The sequence below is a fragment of the Opisthocomus hoazin genome, chromosome 7 (genome assembly GCF_030867145.1).
Source record: "Opisthocomus hoazin isolate bOpiHoa1 chromosome 7, bOpiHoa1.hap1, whole genome shotgun sequence".
Taxonomy (NCBI): Eukaryota; Metazoa; Chordata; class Aves; order Opisthocomiformes; family Opisthocomidae; genus Opisthocomus; species Opisthocomus hoazin.
Genome location: NC_134420.1, coordinates 17,938,643 through 17,953,390, shown reverse-complemented (window position 1 = coordinate 17,953,390; position 14,748 = coordinate 17,938,643). Strand labels below are relative to the sequence as shown.

General features: G+C 43.6%; 1 protein-coding gene across 1 annotated transcript in view; it reads right to left on the bottom strand.

Annotated features, from left to right (window-relative positions):
• BRSK2 (BR serine/threonine kinase 2) overlaps positions 1-14,748 on the bottom strand; it is a 343,747-nt gene that overhangs the window by 84,365 nt on the left and 244,634 nt on the right. The window contains 2 exon segments of the mRNA XM_075425697.1: positions 1,626-1,742; positions 12,486-12,626. Coding sequence (XP_075281812.1) covers positions 1,626-1,742; positions 12,486-12,626 — 258 coding nt within the window.

Sequence of the window (14,748 nt, the reverse complement as noted above, 5' to 3'; positions counted from 1 at the left end):
CATGGAGGTTTGAATTCCAGCACATCTTATGGAAAAGAAGTCTATCTGAGACTGTAGACCTGGATGACAGAGGCCAGTGCTAAGAAAAACAGGAACCCTACTGAGAGGTTCCCGAGGAGTCTGAAAAATCCTACAGGGCAATGTGAGACTGGGTTGGTTTTTATACTTCCTCTTGTTTTTTTCATAGAAGGAAGGGGGAAAATTTTATCTAAAGAGTATCGAAGCTTTGTGGCAACAGCAGGGAGGACTTCATTTCCTAATCTAGAGGAGAGGTTTGAAGGCAGCTGCAAGCAGTAGATGTGCAGTCTCATAGCTCCTTGCTTTTCATTTGTGCTGTTAAGAGGTCAAATCTTGACTTGACACAGACAGGAACGAATGGGTGGGGCTCAGTGTACTCATCAACCAGCATTCGATCACATCATGAACTTCAAATAATTTTGCTATCCGTTATTCATGACTTAGAAAGCAGAGCCGTACAGCTCAGGACTGAGAGGCAGTGGCTGGGCTGTACAGGGAACCACGATGGCTCCACGTCTACCTTGAATTGCCTTGGCTCAGAGCACAGACTGAAAAAACATGGACTGTAACCAGCTGAGGACTGGGCTGGGCTGGAGTCATCAGATTCACACTGCCAAAGGCCAGGAAGAGTAGGTCTTTATGGGAGGAGGTGGAAATCTGCTGGTACTGGCTGCAACTCCAGTTGCTGAGCTCGCTGTTACAACAAATTCAGACACAGTTAAAAGCTGGTGTAGTGGTGCCAGGCTGCAGCAGCTTGATGCAGCTGCTGTCCTTGCCACAGCTCACTGCGGCAGCGCCCTGCACAGTCAACACAGCACGAAGTCATAGCTATTGGGAGGTGGGAGGTCGGGGGACATGGTCCAGTGGCGACCCTAGAAACGATGGTGATGAGAGGGCATTGCCCCTGGAGGGCACGTCCTGTCCCCAGCCGGGGACCCAGGCTTTGCTCAGCTGTTGGGCTTATCGCTGGCGGCCTTGCAAATTCCTAGCAAGCTCTTGTTGGCAACTGAACTGCCATGGAAATGTTTTTAGATTGCCCCTGCAATATTCCTCCAAGCAGTCCCCTTTGTATCCGCATTCATCCCCTGCTTTTAACTGCAAAGGACCCTGCTGCCTCCCCGTCAATCCTGCATGTGAGCCAAAATGAAGCAGTGTGAAGCATGAACAGGAAGAGCTGCAAGCAGGCAGCTTAATCAGGACATGCAAATTCCATTTCAGAACCCCTAGATTATTTTTTTTCCCACCCCCTAATATTTCTAAAGTGTTTCTTAAAACAGCCAACACTACTGCTTTCAGTTCCCAAAAACTACATGGCCAGTGAGAGCAAACACACACTAGCATATGCAGATGAATCCAAACCTGAAAGCCTTGATTTTTATGTCCATACATGACACCTACAAAGGCCTGCTTTTCACTGTGAAGACTTAAAAAATCTTTTCTTAGCTATCTTATACACTATTTGCATTATATCAATTTATTATCTTGCTGGGAAATAATGCATGGTATTACTATTAAAGTCTGCAGGTCTTTATTGAAACCCTTACTATAAACAACTTTGATGTCTGGAATCTATCACCAACTTTTGCAATATGTTCTGAGACACTCACCCACAACTGGTTTCTAACAAGCTGTCCCCAACCTGCAGCGATGCCATCCCAAAGTCTGCTATCCGGATGTTGTTCTTTTCATCCAGCAGTAGGTTTTCTGGTTTTAAGTCCCTGTGGCTGTAAAGAGAGGATAAAAATGTGAGTTAAATTATCCATGACAGCTTTCCCACTCCAAAACTTGTTCTTTATCCAGCATACCATTCAACCTATTATATTTTAATTGCTTTCATTTTCTTCTGTCCCAGGCAGGAAAACACACATATACAAGATCCAATCTTTGCAGTACTCTAGACTGTATCCCAAATGTCCACTCCTGATGAATGCAAGGCTTGAGCCTGCAGTGCCCTGACAGGAAATGAACAACTTCAACTTCCAGCGATACCAAGACAATCTGAGAGAGAGTCTGGGGGAAATAGGTAGAAGGAGAATTTCAGCTTGGATTTAGAGCTGATATACTCCATTACATAGAATCATAGAATGGTAAGGGTTGAAAGGGACCTTAAAGGTCATCTGGTTCCACCCCCCCTGCCATGAGCAGGGACATCTTCCACTAGACCAGGTTGCTCAGAGCTCCATCCAGCCTGGCCTTGAACAATTCCAGGAAGGGGGCAGCCACAGCTTCTCTGGGCAACCCGTGCCAGTGTTTCACCACCCTCATGGTGAAGAATTTCTTCCTAATATCTAATAGAAATCTGCCCTCTTTTAGTTTAAAGCCATTCCCCCTTGTCCTATCACGACACACCCTTGTGAAAAGTCCCTCTCCATCCTTCCTGTAGGCCCCTTCAGGTACTGGAAGGCTGCTCTAAGGTCACCCTGGAGCCTTCCCTTCTCCAGGCTGAACAGCCCCGACTCTCTCAGCCTGTCCTCACAGGAGAGGTGCTCCAGCCCTCTGATCATCTTCACGGCCCTCCTCTGGACCTGCTCCAACACATCCGTGTCCTTATGGACACATCCATGTCCTCACATGGCAGCTCCTTAAGGCAGGAGGCAACACTATCAATATATTCTGTCAACAACAGGAAACAAAACGAGTGGTACCTGGAGAAAAAAAATCCTTGGTGTAAATGTTACTGCAAAAGTCCCCTATTAGGAGTTGTTTACATAGGCATATGGCTTTGAAATAATTTTAAGTAATGAGCTCTGATGGAGAAATCCCTTCAACCCAGCACTGCTTATAACTGAGTGTGCCAGCAGTGGGAAGAAGACAGAAGATTCCCTCCTTTCCATCAAAGCTTGATTCTCTTATTTGCCAACATGGGAAGAGTCAGGCAGCCACAATCTTCAGGATGGCAACTGTTGCTTTAAATCAAAGGTATCATATATTGACTAATTTATTAATCTTCATTACTCACAGCCAACACCACTGTGCACCCATGTCTGCTTCTCAGTACTCAAGTGCTTTTGTACAGCTACTACATTTACTTGATTTTATATCCAAAGACAAAAATCTTGCACGAAATTTGTGATGACTTTACTTTTTTTTCATTTGCAACTCTTCAAGAGTCACGGAGACGAGAGAAGCACTTTAGGCAGACTAAAGAAGCATCTCTTTTCTTGTTTTTGCTTATAAGCAGGCAAAATGAGTCTTTGATGTCTTGCTAATAAAAGGCCCAGATACAAGCACTCAAACCTTGCAGGCCAGCTTTGGTGCCCAGTCAGAACACAAACCTGTGGGATACGGCCAGCTGACAACACATGCGAGTGTCAGACAACAGCCATTTGCAAGACTGGTCCACTAAAACCAGCTACCCTGATCAGAAACTGAATTCAGCAAAAGAACCAGCCTTAGGATAGTCTAGTCCAGCGACACTCATAAAGGAAGGAGCTTTATCTTCGTACCATTTCCTCTTCACTTTTTAAGACATTCCTTTAGCACTCCTTACGCACACAAGTGTAATTCTACCTCTATACCACTGTAACGAAGGACATCTCTGCCCTCTCAGAGAAACATGAAAGGCATGACAATGTCTTGGAAATTATCTCCTCCGATCTGAAAAAAAGCCTGGAATGATCAGTTTGAGACAACTTGTAAATAATGCAGGTCAATTCCATTGAAAACTGCAGCACACTGTAACAAGACACTTGGGGAGCGTAACAGATATTTCCAAAGGAGACTTCCAGCAAAATAGTGAAATAGTACACATTCAAAGCAGGTACTGGTGATTTACCTTATCACTGAGTCCTATGATTCCTTCCTCCTCACTTTTTAAAGAACATAAAATTTGGTTTCCAATCTCCACGCTTGATCAATCCTGTGTGTTAAAGTGGCCTTGTTAACCACGGGCAAACAATCCAGTAGATAATGGAGTAGCACAATTCAGATTTGTGCATATTTTCATCTGACAAAGCAAAAGGTGCTTTATCAAATCTATCCTTCTCATAGAAACCAAAGTTTCAAGGTAACTGGAGGCAGAAGACTTATTAGCCATGTAATAACTATCAAGATAGTCATACCTTCTTGACAAAAAAGCAGGAGACGAGTGACAACGAAATGTTCCAGAGGCAGTGAATGACCAGTTGATGTCCATGAAAAAACCTCTGAAAAAGCCATCATCAAGAACAGCAGCTATGGACAAAGGCAAGATCATCAACATCTGCCAAATCCAAACATGCTCCAGCCCCAGCACTGAAATAGAGTGAAGAGCCCACAGCCCTAAGGCAAGCTAGGAAAGCTGGATGCTAATGAGACAGTAGTGTGAGATTTCATCTTTCCTCCAGCAGACAACCTGGACAGTTCTCATCTTACAACTGGTTTCATTAACAGGGTGCTGGGAAGACCTAACCCAACTGGGGAGATGCACTGAAGTTCCGCTAGTCTGATAACTAGGGCTCAGTGGCAAGTAACAGCTCCCTGCAAAATGAGCAGTGCTTGTTTGATGCTGTGAGACAAGAAACTTCCCCACAGCTCAAGCTGAGTGCGTGTCCTTCTACCGTGTGTGGCTTTTCAGCAGCTATGGTTGTTTTTCAGTCTTGGTGACTGGTCCTGGCTGACTGCCGAACAGATATATTGCGTAGAAGCTGAGGGTGCTGCTGCCCCTGCCTGTTCCACTGTTTGTGCACTGGCTGATATCATTCATACATGTTCAGTCTATGGCAGGCATATTGCTGACATGTGCCTTTTGTACCTAAAAACTGAAATTCTTTGCTTATCCAAAAACTGTGTATTTTTTTTAGAGAGCAGAGAACTTGAAGGAATGATCAAGGCACAGCATGACCTAAGCACAGGACTTCCACAAGCGTTTCTTCAGCCTGGATACATGCTCACTACAAAACATCTCGTGTTCTTTCAGGAAAACGGTGCAGCTAAAGGAAATGCAAAAATGTTCCCCTTCCATGCCTCAAAGCTACTAGCCTTAGCAGACCTGCCACAGGCCCTGGCTGGAGCAGAATATATGTGAATCTTGAACCAGCCCCGCCTCCAGACCACTGAGGAGCAGTGAAAGGGAGGGGACGGCACCTTTGAAACTGAGTACAGTATTCACTGGTGGAAAGGAGTCTCCTTCTCCCCATTTCATCCTGTCTTCCCATCAGTCGGGATCCACAATACAGACAGTCTTAGGCCTGGGTTTTAAGCGAGGATCAAGCAGCAAAATGAGGTTTCTAGAAAGTGGCATATATATTCAGGATTTTTTTGGAGAACGACTGCAAGAGGGGGAGGACAAGGGGGTGCCACCATCCACATTCCAAATGTGGAGTAAGCTTCACCTCACTGTGCTGTGCAACGCTTTTCCACGAATGATCAGCCTACATGGGCTGATGGTGGTCTTTGGGCAGAGGTTCTGACCCACCTCCCAGGAAGCATTTTGAAATCCTTAAGTTGGCACCTGGGGATTTTCAGGACTGGGACACTACATGTGAAAGGAAACCTGGAGTGGCAACAGACCTTAAAGCTTTTTTTTTTTTTTTTCCTCTAGACACTCACCAAAATCAAACCAAGAAAAAGTATCAGCTCTTCACTGTAGCCCACTGAGTAGAGAGGAGAGTGTGGACTCTGTTGAGAATCATTACATTTATTGCCGACTGGGCCCCAAAATATAAGAACTGTCATATGGCAGTTTTGCATCTCTCTGACCCTACTCCATCTCTCTTTCTACACAGTCCCTAATGCCCAGTATGGATGGTTAGTATAGGAATTTCATGGTAGCCTGAGTATTTTTTTTTGTATTGTGGCAGCACTCCTCTCAGAGATCAGGGTGCCAGTGGGATTAGACAGTGCTTGCACATTCAACCACAAGAGAATTTTATGCCTCAATGAAAATTTTCTTCTAGCTGGAACATTCCTCTGCTATCCATCTTTGGACCACTTTGAATTTGCTGAGGCACCATCCTGAGGATAGAAGTCAGGCCAGCAGTCTGCACCAGAGTGGCAGAACCAGCATCACTGCCACTGGGAATGAGACTTCCTCTCTGCATTTGCATTTCCCATCTTTGTATTGCCAGCTTTTCAAATGCCAGAAGGAAGGGAGAGGAACATACGGGAATAGGGAAAGCTTGTTATAATTTACCTAAGAACCCAGCAGCCCGGACAGCCTCATGCATTCATATTTGGGAATAACTCTCTTGTGTCAGAATTAAATAAGCCCTCTCCCCCCTCAAATCCCACTGTATGTGGTAATTACTTGGCATTAATGGAACATTGCAGAGTAAATGCATCTAATTTGGTCCCATTCCAGCTGATCTCTCTGGCTCTCCATGTCTTGTATGACCACATCAACTCCTCTCTCTGCAGGTGAACAGAGGACTCGTTACCCTTTTGTTGTTCTAAAGGTGCTAAAGCTGTAGGGGCATTATCACATGGCTGGAAAATTGTAAGAGAAGAAAGCATCTTCTTTAGTGACAAACACGGCAAACTCTCCTCTTGAGCCCTGCATATGCTGAGAAAGAATACGAAAGAGAAATGCAGCACTGCAGAAGTCGTCAGTGTAACCCTGTTCCAGGGTGGCCACAGAATGCCCAGAGCTCCTCAGCCAAGACAATGGAGCAAGAAGTTAGCTGCATGACCTTGCATACGGCAGGCTTTTGAAGGGAGAGCGTGTGAGTGAAAGGGAGCCATTCAACAAGCCACGGCAGGGGAAGCACACATTGTCAGACTCTCCGCAACATCCCTCTTTTACAGATTACAACAAAGACTTTACAATTCCCTTGCAGCACAAGATGGATACAGAGAGAGGTCTGAAAAAATTGTCCCATGGAAACATGTACAGTTCTTGGAGGTGCTGCATAGAAAACAAAGGGCACACATGCGTGTCAACGTGTTCCAGCTTCCCATTTACACACTGGCCATGGTTGCTTTCTGGTCATTCCCAGCGACGCTATTCAGACAGCTCCTCTAGCTCCCTCCATTGCCTTTCTAGTCCGTCCTCCTGCTGTAGGAATATCCCCATATCTGTACTGCAGGCAATTGCAGCATACATAAAAAAGAGCAGTAGAACACTCTCCCTGTCACCCAGGGTTGGCAGTAGATTTTTGGTGTAGTGACAGACTCCAGATCTTGGATTCAAAGGAGCTATATCACCTGGCACGAGATGATGAACTAACCCATGATTTTAAAGTGATTTTTGAGCTGAAACATTCGTATCAGTTTCTATGACAACTCATTGTAGGTCACAGATTTCTAACCCAAGAAACCTCCTAATTAGAGTAGTTGCAGGTCATTTGTACTAATCAAATTGTTGGCTACTTTGCAAATGTTTTTCTTACTGACCCCAAACTCCCAGAAGGGCCAGGTCACAGAATAATTGTTCTGCTGTATGCCTCTTAAAAGTGCCTGATGTGATGCAAATAATTTATCAGTAATAATTAATAGTATGAGAAACAGTATTACTAATTTTCTTGAGCAGAAAAAGCCTTTCATCTAGCTTCTGCAAATAAAATCCGAATGAGAAATGTATCTATCTACAGAAGAATCTTTGTTTAGAGCCACAGTTGCTATGCTCAAATCTGCAGAACAAATAAATATAGTTATAGCTAGGAAAAAGGACAACGTCTATAATCATATCAGGAGACCTGGAGAAGGGTTTGTATGCATAAAAACCTGCTTGCTCTTTAACAATAATTTCCATTGATCTATTAAAATATACTGCTCCTCCCTATCAACCTTGCGTCAGAACGTATATTGATGTATTTCGAAGCCAGAACAGGCTGTCAGATCTGATCACCACTACTGTACTTGTCAGAGAATGTTAGCTGGTTATGCTTACAATAAGACCATGTCAGTTTTGAGTTTCCAGTGGCTTATATAAAGAAGTAAACTTACAAAAATACATGTCCTCTGACTTCAGCTGAGCTGGTAACTTTGCCTTTAGCATTGCAGCTGCTGTACTTGATGGGTTTTCTCCGGTTCCCGGTATGAGAGAAATTTGAAAATTCCTCACTGTTTTAGAGCGAGTCTCAATCACAGATCTGAAACTCTTGGATTCAGGCAATGACTGGTGAATCTCAGTTCTCAAGAGGGCAAAAAGGTAACTTCCTCACTTCTCATGGCCTGAAAGAAAACTTGAAAATCTAAAGACTCAAGTACCAAAAAAAAAAAAAAACAAACAGAAACCAACCTTATTAAATACCACAATTTCTAGACCAGTTTCACATCTGGAAGCCTTGAGTCACGATTCCAAACTGTCCAGCTGCTGCAGTCTTTAATGTTTGACAGACAATCCCTGCACAACACTACAGCACACTCCCTATAAATGCAGTAAGGCAGAGCAGGAGTCACTAGGAGGCTGGCAATATCTGACAGAACATGGCACTCAGCATTCTTCAGCTTTCTCTGTTTCTCAAAGACACCCCAGATTTCCCCCTAAAAGCGTGCTTCCTTTACTGACAGTGCTCTGCAGCTCCTGCCTACAGGAATATACCAGAGATTTTGGTACTACTGCTGTGAAATCCTGAAGCGTTATTTTATAAGGAGCCTTTCCCCCCTGCCCTGCACTGATGGAAAGAATACAAGGCAAAGTCAAACAAAGCTCTTATTCATTGCCTCAGCCCTCTAAGTCACACACTCCCATGCCTACGCATGCACACACAGACACACTTAAGCAAGAGCCTTGTGCGTACTCAAGCAGGCACAGCCCCAGGCAACGAAAGGAGAAAGGGCCCTCATAATTGTCGTTTATCAATATTCATGAAGAACCTGCCTTAACCCCCTCTTGTGCACGCTTGAGAAAAAAACAGAAAATGAAACCCAACCAAAATAAAAATAAAATGAAATAATCATCTTGCTGCTCATTACCGCAGGGGATTTCCTCTCAATGTCACCACTGCCCCGCGCGGTAATTGGCATTATCTGTTATCTCTGAAGCCATAATAAGGTTTGCCACGGGGCATTTTCTGTAATCATAGTTTTATTTGTCAGCTTGTGAGATACAGACACCAAATAAGAGCTTGACCACAGCACAAACTCCGCACAGCCGGAAGACGCGTGCCGCCAATCGCGGCTCGTGCCGGTGATGTCACAGCGAGCCAATGCGGCGCCCGCCAGCTGCCCTCGCCCGCTCCCACCCTCTGCTCTGCTGCAGCATTCCCTCGCCCGAGAGCAAAGGGGCTCTTCCCGAGGAAAGCACAGATTTGAGACCTTCCCCGATACGTGCTCCTACACTGTTTCCAACAGAAAATATAGCTGGCACTGAATTAGCTGAGAGCTCTCCCACAGTACGGAGGCAGGATATTCAAAAGGCACTATTGATTTAGGGCACCCAGCTGAGACACCTTAAAGGCCCTGAATTTAGGAGAGCAGACACCCAGCATTAGGTGAATGGCAGCTTAGGAAAAAAATATCAGTTATCTCCAAAGAAAACGTCCTAGGCTAGGACAGTCTTACACTGATGTCAAAGGAACCCCAGGTTCCTCTGCCATTTCTTGCACCACCGCTGAGCACGTCTGCTCCGGGCACTGCAGCATGGTGCAGAGCCCGCGGAGCTAGCACGGAGGAAAGCTGGAATAAGAAGCAATAATGCTGCATCACTGAGCTAACCGCTCTGCTTGCCAACTCAGGCAGAGCAGCAAGGTAACACAGATACACTGCTTGCAGGATCCCACATAATACCTCTGCATGGTGCTGTCTGTTCGCACCCACGGTTGCCTGTGGGTCCTTAGCACGGCACGGTGCTACGTACACAGAAAAGTCTTCGGAGAACCCTGCTGAGCGTTACCTATAATCTTTCCCCCATGGCCAACCTGTACCAAAAAAACCCTGTAAGTGACTGCACCTTGGAATGAGGTACACCAAATCTTCCCCCCTCCGCCCCCTCAGTTTTCATTGAATAAAATAAGAACAGAAAGCTCATACTTTTTAAGAAAACCACATAGACTCAAGCTCCAAGCCTATTCTGCTTCCTCATCTGAGCTGCTTGTTTGAAAACACCTCTCAGACACAGGTGATCTCTATACACAGTAGCAGCAGAAACCTTTTACTGATGGGAGGACTGGGGAATCCTTTCTGATTCTTTGATCCGGGAGTCCTGGTGCATCATTACATTTTGAGCAGTGAAAGCTGAATGTGGTTACAGACTGCTGTGAAAGTAGGCCACAGATTTTCCACAGTGTTTTGGGAGGTACAGGAAGAAGATGGGACAATGATACCAGGCTGGGGACACCAGGCTATCAATCTATTCTACCAGTAGGTTAGAGACACCCATATTTAGTCATTAACCAAAGCAGAAGCCTTCATTTTTCAACGTGGTCATAACTGGATAACCTGGCTGATGAGATGATTTGTCATTTCACTGCCCCCCGACAGGACAAGGTCAGGCTTCATTGCCTAGGAAAGCACATTAAGTTTTATACTAGCACACACGCACACACGTATATTTATGCACGCTCTGATTTTCAAAAAGGGTTTAATGGTAACTGCCCAGAACACAACACAGAGTCTAATATAACACAGACCACACAAGTCTCAGAGTGACCCGGAGGGAGGAAGAGCTTATGATTTACTGCTAATTTTTTCAGCACTTGATGCTAGTCAAGTGGGAGTTGGCAAGGAGACGGGGGATTTACTTCTAAAGAAGATTACTGCCCACAGTCCAATATGTTTAACAGAGGAAAATGGATTCCTCAAGAGAGACATGCACTCTGCCTTGGAAATTCCACATATTGTTAAATCTGCAGAGGTGCTTGTCTGTCTGAGGCCTCACCACGATCCTCACTCAGATTACTAAAGTCTGCCATATCAAGAGGTATCCATCACAAGCCCAGAGGACTAGCACATGTGTGTATATATGCATGCTTTCAACTTCTATCCCAACGGAGATTCATATTTCTCTGGAATATTCATTTGGAAGACTAAATAATTTCTTTTCAGTTGTACTTAAACATTTTTCAGTCTTCTTGGACTGGGTCTCTAAGTGTTAAGCCAAGTAGGGAACAGAAACATGTATGTATGCAATCCACCAGTGGTTACACTGCCCATAAAATCTGTACATAAAATAAACCAGCTGTACAACCTACCAAAGATTATGCTGATTATAAGGAGGTCACCATCACTCAACCCAGTTGATTAGCAGGAGGAAAAATTGTGGAATTTGCAGAATAAAACTTGTCAGAGGTCTCTGCCAAGAGAGAAAGCTAGATCCTTCGAAACTTTGGGCACACAGCCTGCTCTTGGCTCCTCTGGGAATTTCTCTGACTGCTGTAACCCTGCCTGTGCCAGGTAGGCGCTGTCCTCAGGACCTTCTCACCTGGATCCATCACCTTTAAACTTCCTCTTCTGCTAACAGTATACTCTTCTTAATATAGCCTTAAGAAAGGCTCTTATTTCCCTCCCCATTTATTAGAAATATGGTCTCTTTCATATTAACCTTTCCTGTTGAAATGAGTCAGAGGTGTAGAGGGAGTGGGCTAGAAAAGCAAACTAAATATTCAGGCATCCATTTTTGATGTGGCCACTTATGCTGTGGACATCTGGTTTGTGAGTTCTTAGCACAAAACTGGGGTTACAGAAAATCACTGTACGGTTACTGAGAAGTAACCACACAGTTATGCAAATCCAACTACTGCAGTATCTATCAGTGGCCCTCGGCCTTGTGGAGGGGGAGATCTGTGGCTGTCTGTGGCTATGGAGAAGCAGCCATGCAGACATAATGTTAATGATCTCCCCCAGCCAATCTAACTGTGAGGAGCTGCATTTCTGAGAAATAAGCTGGCAGTTATGGGTCAGCAACTATACAGAAACCCTGCTCGGACTCATTACAACAACTTGATTTCAGTATAATTCAAATTATCTAAACTTGCTGAAGATGAAGGAGAAACCGGTCCAATTTAAAACACCACCTGAAAGTACAGGTTAAACCACACCTGATGGTTAAATCACATGATAGAATTAGTAGGTACCAACAGCAGTCAGATCAAGGAAATTCTTCCCTACTGGAAAGGAAATTAAAGGCAATAGTGACTCAAATGCCCAGAAGGGACTCAGTGAAGGTTGCCAAAAGCCAGCAGGTTTCCAGAAACTGAAGGAAGCTATAAAATGACTTTGTTGTATTCATAATTGTCCGAAGTTTCTTCAGGGATTCATTTTGATACAGTGTATGTAACTCTCAGTTATTAGCAAGTGCCCCAAGAATGATGGAAATTAAACTGCTTTTTCTTGGTGGTTTTGGTTTTCCTGGTTAAAACATTCCCTGTGAATGAATTCTACTCCAGTGAGAAAAAATGGACAATCTTCTCCATGAAAAGTCTATCTGTGATGGCTGCATTGTCTCACAGACAGCCAAGAATTAAAAAATATATCAGCACCCTACACAACATTTTTAGAGCTTTACAACTTCAGTTACTTAATAGTAAGTAAAAGTATCAAGAAATAAGACCCCTTTATTCTGTGCTTTTACGTAACAGGTAATTCCCATTGGAAGTGGCTGTACTCACCATATGGAATGACTATGGCAGAAGTCTAAAGCAGAGATGATTTGTCGGAAGAACTTCCTGGCTTCTTTTGGTGTCAATCTTCCCTTTTTTACAAGATAGTCGAAGAGCTCCCCACCCGACACGTGTTCTAGCACCAAATACCTAGAAAATAACAAAGCCAGGGTTTTGTAAAGACATTGTCATACCAGCTGCCTCACATACACAGAGTTCTACACAAACACCTCTATTTACATGTGGTCAAGCAGGACACTTCTGGAAGGAACAGTGGAAAAGAATAAGATTTTTAAATCAGGAGTGATTAATTTTTTTAACAGGGGTTCTGCAAACTTCAGACATGCCACTGCTGGCATCAGTGTTCAATATAATAGAGAGAATCTGGAAGCCAAAAATTACTCAAAATACCAGGAGGGGAAGAAGAGAATCATCAGGTATAAGCTTTCACAGCAGCTCTTATAGCTACTGTGGAGTGAGACTGCATACTAGGAAGTCTCAGGTCCCTTAACCAAGCAGACAGCTCGTTTGCAAAACAGCTGTGGCAAAGCTGCACTCACATACTGTTCTATCTTGGACATCTGAGAACCAGACAGATGTCAACAAGCTAGAGGGAATTAAACAAAAAAAAAAAAAGGTGAATAGTTTCAATTATGAAAAAAAGATAAAAAGAACTACATGTATGTAGCCTACTTAAGGGCTTCAGCTTTTGCTGCTGAACAGCAGTGATTTGCTGGAGTAGCTGCCCTCCCTTGCAACTCACATGTGAAAAGTGTGACACTGAGTGAATAAATGCAGCACAACAGGGACCTAAGAAGCAAGAGAGGAAACCCCAGACCTCACATAACACTCCTGGCAGTCACAGAGAGAAAAGTGAAATCTTCTGGAAGGAAAGGACTTTGCCATGGATGGACCATCTTGTTGTTGTAAGTGGGGGTAATGAAAGGCAGCCAAGCAGAGGAAAACTTCGTATAAATCTCTGGAAATGTTGCCTAACAGAGGGAATGAAATAGTTTCCCCAGGGAATTGGTAGGAACACCATTAACTGAACCATTTAAAAATAAACCAGATATTACATGGACTAAGCAATAGACTTCTATTGGCAAGAGGATCGATTGAAACTTGCATAGACTTTTTCCATCTTTGTTGTGATTTTGTATTCTACTGTCTCTCTACTTGTTTGCCCAGCACATACTACTCTAATACAGAATGAAGAAATTATGCCATGAGATAATTTTTTCAGAATCTGAAATGATAAGTATAAACAACAAATTATTATTGGTTTTACTCAAAGATTACTTCTGTTCTTTGGTTCTGTTAGCTGATGTAAAACTGCAAGAGAGGCAGAAACTTGCAAGTTTCAGGCTTGCACAGCAAGGCATGTGATCTGAAAGGTGGTTTCTGCAAAGCAACAATGCAAGGGTGAACAGGGCATTCAAACCTTTGACAGTTTGCTTGAGAGATGTCACCAGAAAACTTGCAAACAAGAATTAGATATTTTTCCAAATTTTGAGTGTATGTCTCTGTCCCCTCCTCCCAACAGCCCAGCAGACCAGGCTGAACTGTACGCGCAGCATGATCCCCACCTCTCAATGCTTTGCTTTTCAGCAAGCTAGTTTTATTACCAATATTAATCCAACTCTTCAGATTTGGGTGGACAATGAAAATAATTAATACAGGATACCATCTTTTCTGTACCTCAAGCAGCATAATCTCTGAATAAATTTCTGAATTTGAAATGGAAAGAGGAGAAGATTATTATAAACTTGGGGGCTTAATTATTCCTGTTTTCAATGTTGCCAAAAAGAGGGAACAGTAGAAGGAGTAAAAGCTGTTCTGAGGCAAGTAAATTTAGCTTAATGATAATGGCATTAGCCTTGAAGTTGCAAGAGTGAGACCTGAGCTCCTGATCCATCATCAGCTCCTGTGCAACTTCCACGTGCCACCTCCCAGCCAGCACAAGGAGAAAGCATTTCCCTGCCTTACAGAAATGCAGCAGAGAATGCAGTAAGAGACAGACATTAATATTGTTTTGCCAGCTAAGTAGTATGAAAGCACAAAAAAGTGGACAACAAAATGAAACTCTAAACTTCAGGGAATGAAAATGATATTTTCTGCAATTTTTATCAAAATAGAAACAGTTACAAGAAATACGGTAATACTGATATTTTTTCATTAGAATGAGCAAAAAGAGAAAACTCTTGACTTGCAAATCACTTTTGGAATATGTGGGTTATCTTGTCTCCAAGAAGAAATGAGTAGTTACCAGACT